Source organism: Apodemus sylvaticus, chromosome 8 (genome assembly GCF_947179515.1).
Source record: "Apodemus sylvaticus chromosome 8, mApoSyl1.1, whole genome shotgun sequence".
NCBI classification, from domain to species: Eukaryota; Metazoa; Chordata; class Mammalia; order Rodentia; family Muridae; genus Apodemus; species Apodemus sylvaticus.
The window spans coordinates 56,979,598-56,988,459 of record NC_067479.1 but is presented as its reverse complement, the minus strand read 5'-3'; the positions used below and the strand labels follow the sequence as shown (position 1 = coordinate 56,988,459).

The 8,862-nt window shown below is 51.7% G+C and overlaps 1 protein-coding gene across 1 annotated transcript; it reads left to right on the top strand.

Annotated features, from left to right (window-relative positions):
* The first annotated feature begins 3,949 nt into the window (after positions 1-3,949).
* Positions 3,950-6,477, top strand: Nudt18 (nudix hydrolase 18). Its single transcript, XM_052191001.1, has 3 exons — positions 3,950-4,270; positions 5,095-5,308; positions 5,519-6,477. Exons 1-3 carry the CDS (start codon positions 4,109-4,111, stop codon positions 6,112-6,114), a joined length of 972 nt encoding a protein of 323 aa, XP_052046961.1. The 5' UTR covers positions 3,950-4,108; the 3' UTR covers positions 6,115-6,477.
* Positions 6,478-8,862: the final 2,385 nt, after the last annotated feature.

The following is an 8,862-nucleotide window of genomic DNA, read 5'->3' as shown; positions in this document are numbered from 1 at the left end:
TTCGGAGTATTTAAAAACAACAACAAAGGTACCCAGATCATCTCTCACCCAACACAAACATTGCTAGATTGTGTTGTATTTCCTTCTAGCATTTTCTTCAGGGACATCTTGATCGCTTTCTTTCGAGGGTGTGTTTATGCCTGGGTGTGATGGAACACACCTGTAACCCCAGTACTAAGGGAGATGGAGAAGCAAGAGGATCAGAAGTTCAAGGACAGCCTTGGCTACATTGTGATTTTTTTTTTTTTTTGACATTAGCTTGGGCTTCAAGAAACCCCATCTTAAAAAGAAGAGTTTAATCATTTTCACTTTTATTTATTTTTTTAGGATTAGAGGTCCGAAGTGGTACTCTGGAGAACAGTCATGTTTTACTCTGCCTTTTTCTTTTCCCTTAAACCATCGCATTTAATCCCTGATGATATTTTGGAGTACAGACAATCTATTTCCATTTTATAGAAGGAACGGGCAATTTGGTGCTAAGCAAGTCACCTGAGGTTACACAGTCATTTTAATGACAGAATGGGATTTGAACCAAGTTTGCTGACTTAAGACACCACATTGACATTCTCATTTTTGCACTTCATGGAGTTTACAGACTGGCTTGTCTGCATCTAGCACCAGATGACATATTCTTAACACTTGGCCTTCTATAGCCTTGTCCTGACGTCACCCTGAACCAATATAGAACGCTTCTTAGGAAAGATGGGACAGTGAAGTTTTTTGTTTATTGAGGCGGGGTGACAGGGGTGCTCAGGGCCTCAGTGTTCCTGGACACACCCCCCCCCACCGACACAGCGCCCTGAGGGTGGACTTGTCTAGCCTTTAAAAACAGCAGCCGGACTAGTGTTCACTTGTTCTAGGATTGGACCAAGAATAGAGCCAGCCCAAGCAGCGTCTGACCCTGCGTCGCGGGCCAGGGCCCTTGCTTGGCACACTTCCCTGTAGAGGCCCTGGGGAGCCAGTGGCTCCCTGTCTTCTCTCTGACTCACCATGACACCAGCTAAAGGGCTGAAAGTGAGCTTCGGATGGATCTCCATGCATTGGCTGCTTTTTTTTTTCCTTTTCCTTATAAAACTCTCCTACATTTTATCTTAAAATAATTTTGTAGACTTCCATTCAAGTTACAAATATAGCATAGACCATGGCATGGTGGCCCATACCTTTAATCTCAGCCCTGTAGAGGCAGGCCGATCTCTGCGAGTTCAAGGCCAGACAAGGTTACATAGTGAGAGCCTGTCTCTAAAAAACAAACAAAACAAACAAATATAGCACATAAAGCTCTCAGTTACCCTTGACCTAGTGTCCCCAATGGGAATATCCTATACAAACAGTCCTTTTATCACTGCCAGGACCTTAGCATCGTGTCCAGAACCCAATGACCCCATCTAGGAAGCCACCACCTTACTGGAATCTCATCAGTGTTCCCATTTTTGTCCCCCTTTATGTCCCAGGGTCTATAAATGCCAGTGTCTGATCTACACTGTGGCTGTGACTCCTCCAGAGTCATTCAAGGAGCTACTAGAACAGCCCTTCCCCCCACTGCCCTTCTCACCTGTCTCTTTGTCAGGAGACAGGATCTGCTACATTGTAAAGGACTCCAGCATCCCAAACATCCCTGCTCATCCTGCCTGCCCAGCCCTGTCCCCGTGTCCCTGACTCTACCTACCCCATATCTCCCTGCTCACAGGTCATACACAGGTGTGCATGAATGTACCCTAAGATGGCCTGCTCCCAGAGGGGCTGGGAACGCTGTACTGGTGAGACTATGCTTGTCCGAGGCTACCCACTTGCGGCTGTTCTCCACCTCAGAGGAAAGAGGCCATGCTTGGAGGTGGGCTGTCTCAGCTCCCTTCCCTGATCCCCTTTCTGTCCAAGACTCACCCACCTGTCTCTGACCACTGCTTTTTATCCCAAGGTCTTGAGAAATCCAACCTTTTTGGTAGCTCCCCAAGCACTCTGGGAAGGACTGAACCCCCTTCCAATGCCTTCTGTGTATCCCATTCACCGTTTACAAAGGGCTTTTGGTACTCTATTGCTTCCATGTGGCTTATGACAAGGCAATTAGGCCCTCCACGGCAGACGAGTATTTTCCCTTCCCCCACGATAATGGGGGAATGGAGCTGCGGTTGTGGCAGCCTTTGGCCCTCCAGGCCGTTGGCCGGCTGCTGTTTATCTTAGGACGCCTCTGCAGCTCTCCCAGCCTGCCCAGACATGACCTCACCCTCTCCTAAACCATCCCTGGGAGGCAGAATAGAGTCTGTGACCAGGGCTGCCTCCACTTCACAGATGGGAAAACTGAGGCACTGAGAGATCTAAATGGGGGGGGGGGGAGGGAAGAGAAACCGGAGAGGAGAGGAGGGGAGGAGAGGGGAGAGGAGAGCTTTAACAAGTGGATCTGCACCCTGGGGCCTGATCTTGCCCCCTCTTCCAATGACTACGGTCATTTGGAGACAGGAGGTCTTCAATGGCCTCAAGCCAGAAGTATCCAAGGACCTGAAAATACTGTGGGCCACTACCTGTGTCCAACCTCACATAGATTTCCTCTCCAGGGAGTTTGCAATGGGCATCAGCATCAGGGAGAAAGGCTGAGAACTGTCCCGTAGAGCTGAGATCACCTGCCAGTCAAGTCTCCAAGCACAGAAGTGGTTTTGTGTGCTTTCTGTGGTGCTGGGAATTGAACTCAGGGCCTTGTATATGCTAGGTAAAGACTCTCCCGCTGAGCTTCACTCCCGGTTTCATGGCGCGTGTGTTTGTGTGCATAGGCCCGTGCGCTCTATGGGCTTTGAGAGCCCACCTGGAGAATAGGTGGGCTGCCTGGTGACAGTGTTCAGATGGTCCACAGCTTCTCCCAGGCCGTCTGGCTTCTCAACAAGCATGGAAAAGGAGGGCTGTTGCAGACCTACTGTACAGATGAGGACCTTGAGGCCACCCAGGACACAGAGCAAGTCAGCCAGCAGTGGCTAGATGTCTGGCTTGGACTCCAGAGCTTTGTCAGCACCACCAAGCCACTGTCCCCCCAAAGGAGGTACACAGAGCCAGCAGGGGGATGGGAGGGAATGCTGGGATGGGGTGAGGAGCCCAGACTTGGCCTGCCTCATGGATTCCTCCCAGCTGGCCCTGCCTTCCTGTCCTGAGTGGAGGTTAAAGGAGCTCAGAGGAGGAAAGGTCAGACTGGGAGAGAAGCAGGAGCTGGCCAAAACAACCCACACCCTGTTCCCCACGGCCAGGCCCTGAATGCTGGGTAGGAGGGCACCGCCCCTGCCCTCTAAAGATGTAGTTTGCTTCAGAAGCCTTGAAACTCCGTGGGAAAAACACTGAGCACTGGAATCGGATGCAGGCTACAGTGCTGACTTCAAGCTTTTTCCTCTCCCCCCCCCCCATAGCTTCTTCTCATCCCGAGCCTTGTACCACCTTGACCACCTGTCCCATCCCTCCTCTGGGACTTGTCAACCATGCCCCCACCCGCAAACCAGTCCTTTAGCCTCGGACTTTTAAAATGCCTTGCGTCCATCGACCTAGACAGATGAGAATTTCTAACGCAACGTTATGTGCCTCAGCCATACGACATTCAGAACACTTTAATGAAGTCAATTATTTGGGGCCTATTCGTTGTGAGCACTTCTTTAGTTAGTTTATGATAAAAGCTGGACAGTGAGAGCAAACGGCAAACGGCGGAAGAGCTAGGCTTCCTTAATGTCATCGGACGAGTGACGCCATCGACCCTGGTCACAGTGGTGTTCATCACCCTACAGGCAGGATGACATCACCGTCGGAACCCGCGGGGACAAGTGCGTGCTGGGTGAATTAGCTAATCGCCGGGAGAGTGCGAAGTGAGCGACCAGCGGCTAGAACCCGGGAGAGGAGGGGGCAGAGGGAGGATACCGGCGCCCCGCCCTCTCGGTAACCGCCGCGAGCTGGCCAATCCGGGCAGGCCGCAGTGATGCGCAGCCTATCAGCGACCAGGTCTCTCCGGAGGTTCCGCGTTAGCCTTGGCTGAAGGCAGGGGAGGGGGCGAGGGCGCAGCGGCCCACCGCGGCTCAAGTCCCTGCCGCCGCTTGCCTCCGGGGCTCTGGCAGGTCCCGGCTTGCCGCCTCCCCCCGGAGACTTGATGGCCACGGAGGGCCTGGCAGGGGCGCTTGCCACCGTGCTGGGGGGGAAGGGGTTGCTGGTGCAGAGCTGTGACTCGGAGCCGGCTGGCAAGCCGCTGTTGCCCGTGCGGCTGCGGAAGAATGTCTGCTACGTGGTGCTGGCCGTGTTCCTCAACGAGCAGGTGAGCGTCCGACCGGCTGCCGGCCTTCGGCTGGGCTCGGGAGCGTGCCGCCTGCCCTGATCGGAACAGGCGAGCCAACGGCCGCTGCCTGTACGTGGCGCTTCCCAATGTTGCAAAGCACTCTCAACACTAGCAGCAGAGCTGAGATCGTCCTTATGTAGACTCTATAATATAGAAAGAGAAGCCGAGGTCCCGGGCAGGTTTATCTCATCCACTAGACCTCGCTTCCCACCAGGAGAGGCCTGTAATATGCCTCCTTCCTTTCCAGGAGTCTAGCACTGCCTGACTTACAACAGGGATTTCCTAGACTCTCCCCGGCGCCACGGGTAGCTTACATGCAGGCCTCCGATCCTCTGAGAGTTCTTTTTAGTGATCACCTCTGTTCAAGTCAGCGTTATAAAATCCTGGCCAAGTAGGGGTAGGTTGGTATAGTGGTGGAGCTGAGTTTCAAGGTCCCAGGTTCTAGATTGAGGACCTGACACAGGCAGTTTGTAAGTCCCATGGGAACAAGAGCAAGACAGTGGCATAAATGAGTCAGTATAGGAGTGGTGGCAGCCTTCAGGATGAGGCCTCCTAAGAGCAACGCCCAAGGACCTCAGCCCTTTTCTACAATAGAAATCCTCTGGGTCCAAAGTTGAGTTGCAGCAAAGGGGAGGCAGCCATAGCTCTCAAGCATACTAAGGCCTGGCTCCTGAAGATTCAGCATCCTGACGTTGTCTGTCTACCAAGCAGGGAGCTCTGGGCCACCATCCAGGTAGGGGCTGCTCTTCCGAAGCCCCCAGACTGGCTGGAGAGGAGTGAAGATTGTCTTGCTTCCTTCTCAGGATGAGGTGTTGATGATTCAGGAGGCCAAGAGAGAATGCCGGGGGACATGGTACCTCCCTGCAGGAAGAATGGAACCGGGGGAGACCATCGTGGAGGCCATGCAGCGGGAGGTGAAGGAGGAGGCTGGGCTGCTCTGTGAGCCAGTGACACTGCTGTCTGTGGAGGAGAGGGGTGCCTCCTGGATCCGTTTTGTATTCCTTGCTCGACCAACAGGTACAACCCACCTGGTGGCATTCAAGTACCTTTCTGAAAGTTCCTTATCCTTAGACAGCCATACTGTGGGCTTCTGCACACTACTATTGACCTATTTTACAGACTAAGAGCTTTGGGGTGTCTCCCTCTGGGGTGTTTGGGTGGCCATTTGCTCTCTCAGGCACAACACTTCTTATGCTGGCCTCTCCCCATCCCCCAAATCTCTCCTAGGTGGAGTTCTCAAGACTTCCAAGGACGCTGATTCCGAGTCCCTACAGGCTGGCTGGTACCCACGGGTCTCCCTGCCTACACCACTTAGAGCCCATGATGTTCTGCACCTGGTTGAGCTAGGTGCCAAATTCTGCCAACAAGCCATGCACCCTCTCATTCTGCCTCAAGAGCTTCCCTGCAATGTGGTCTGCCAGCGCCTGGTGACCGCCTTTACAACAGTCGAGTCGGTGTGGGTGTTGGTGGGCACAGTGGGGACACCTCACTTGCCCATCACTGCCTGTGGCTTTACCCCTATGGAGCAAAGGGGTGGCATCAAGGTGGCTATCTTGAGGCTACTACAGGAGTGTCTGACTCTGCACAGTTTGGCAGTGGAGACCAAGGGGTTGCTTGGACTACAGCACCTAGGCAGAGACCACGTGGATGGTGTCTGCCTGAATGTGCTGGTGACAGTGGCTTTTCGGAACCCAGGAATCCAAGATGAGCCCCCAAAGATTCGGGGTGAAAACTATTTTTGGTGGAAGGTATTAGAGGAAGACTTACAAAAACAGCTTCTGTACAGACTCCAGGAATCTTCTGTGGTCCCCCTGAGCAGATAGAGAGAAACCAGCAGTGACCAAAAGATGAGTAGCCGCCCTCCCTCTGGGGCAGAGAAGAGGCTGGCAACCAGGGATCTTACTGTACATTTCGAGGGAGCAGGAACCACACATTGAACCCAAAGGGAGGGTGCCTTGAGTCCAGTCTTCAAGGGCTCAGTTGTTCTGAGGGTACACAATGCTTCTCTTTAAGTAGGTGAGGAGCTTTTTGGACCCGAAATAGCACCATCTTCTTCATCCACTTTGGAAAAGGCTGCATGTCAATCCTTCCAACCCCATAGGAATGTAGAGGGGGATGGGACATGGGGGACGCATCCCTCAGGGCAGAGTCCTCATTGCTGAGTAAAAAGATGTTGCTTAACTTGCCTACTTGCCTAAATGTCTGTGTGTGGGGAGCATATGGGGCACTGTCCCACCCACAGTCGCCCAGATCTCTCCTCATGATGTCCACACTGATGCTACGCAGGGATGTAAGGATCCTGGGGTAGACATTGATGCTCACTGAAGCCTCGACCTACCCAGGCTGTCTTTAGTATTCCGGTCCTGTTGGGGCGGGCGTGGGACTTTGAAGTGACCACACCCCTAATAAAAACACAGCTCAGACCTGTCCAGGTGTTGAACGGTTCCGTCTGGTGAAACTGCCTTTGGAAGGAGCTGAGGATGACACCTTGGCCTCTGCCTGTCTTTTTCTGTTCAAGCTTCCTGGGCTCAGACGTGGCTTTTTGGGTTTTGTTCATGCCCTATCCCTGGTTCACATAGCCCAGGCTGACTGTGAACTCTTATAATGTAACTGATGACCTTGAATATCTGATCATTCAGCTTCTGCAGAACTCAAGTGCTTTTTATCAACTGTTACACTCCCAGACCATCTCGTGATTCTGTTTTCTTGAGATAGACTCTGCCCACATAGACCAGGCTGACCTCAATCAAGTTTGTTGTGATCTTCCTGCCTCCGATTCTTGAGTCCTGGGAATACAGATGTGCTCCGGCATGCCAACGCCAAGCTGCTGCTGCTTCTCATTATCATCATTATTATTATCTGATGAAAACTTCGGGGCTGGCGAGTTGGCTCAGCTCAGCATTTAAGAGCATGTGCAGCTCTTGCTGAGGACTTGAGCTTGGTTTCCGGTACTTGTACGAAGTGGCTCAAAACTACCAGCTCCAGGCTCTCCAAACCCCTCTCTGGCCTCTGAGGGCACTCCAGGTGCACAGCTCCCACACAGACATACATAATTAAAAATAAAAATTTAAAAGAAAATCAAAAGCAGTTGGGGCAAAGGAAATATATCATGTGTTGCTAATCACGTCTAGGAGAAAGATTTCTGATTCTGAACAGGGCACTCCTAGTGTTGCTTTTCACAGAGGCAGTAGCTGGAGGAGCCAGAATGCCTCGATCCTTTCCCTAGTGCCCCAGGCCTCTTTGGTAACCATCTTGTCTGGTCTCTAGAGAGGAATCCTCCCTGAGGACATAGTTTCCAAATGATAAGCCAAAGTGAGGTGTGATGGCACATGCCTTTTATCCCACCCAACATTCGCGAGGCAGAGGCAGGAGGATCTCTAGTTGTCTATATAGCAAGTTCCAGGACAGCCAGTACCACATAGCAAGGCCCTGTTTCAAAAAAAATGGAACAAAAGATTTTATTTTTGGAGTGCTGTGGGTTGAGCCCAGGGGCTCACACATTCTGGGTAAGCAGGCTACCTAATGGTCTCACTGAAAACCAAAACCTTTTATTCAGGCCAGGCCTGCTTCAGTTCCCTCATACACAGAGGAGGGCAGTGACACTCCCACTATTTAGTCTAGTAGTGTTTGATCCTGAGTACACATCACTGTCACCCAGAAAGTTCTCAGTTCTGTCCACCCACTACAGTGACTAAGCTGCTGAAACCAGCTGGGTGCTGGTCTGTGTGTGTGTGTGTGTGTGTGTGTGTGTGTGTGTGTGATGCCGGAAGCCCTGCTCTACTGCTTTCTACCTTATTCCCTTGAGACAGTCTATCACTCAACCTGGAGCTAGACTGGCACACAGCAAGCCCCAGTGGTGCACTAGGATGTCAGATGTATGCAGCCACACCTTGGTTTCTTACTTGGGTGCTGGGAAAAGAAACTCATGTCTTTGTTAGCACTTTCTCTTACCCACTGAGCCATCTACCCACCCTGGCACTGGTGTCTCAAAAAGAAGCCTAGATTATTCTTAAAAGAATGTCTTTTAAGATGTGTGTGTGTGTGTGTGTGTGTGTGTGTGCATGTGCACTCAAGTGCAGTACCCTCAGAGGCTAGAGGCATCAGATCCCCTGGACCTGGCATCACGAGCAGTTGAAAGCTTCCTTCCGTTGCTGCTGGGAAGCACACTCAGATCCTCTGCAGCAGCACTGCGTTACTCTTTAAGCCACCTTCTAGGATGCACCACTGGAACCCGCTGAGGACCTGCTTCTCAAATCTCTTGACTACCTGACCCCTGGATACTCGTGATGACTCAGAATACTTCTTCCCATACCATTTAAAAAACAAAACAACAAAGTTGGGAGTTGGGCATCATAGTACACGCCTGGAACCCCAGCACTCAGGAGGCTGAGACAAAAGGATACTTATCCAGTTCAAAGCCGGCCTGGGCATTATACAGCATGGCCCTTTCTCAAAGAGTCCCACCCACCAACCAACCAAAGAGCAGTGCTAAGGACTGAGACAACGGCTTTACCAATGCCAATTAAGTACTTGGGTTTTGTTTTGGTTTTTTTTTTTTTTTTTTTTTTTTG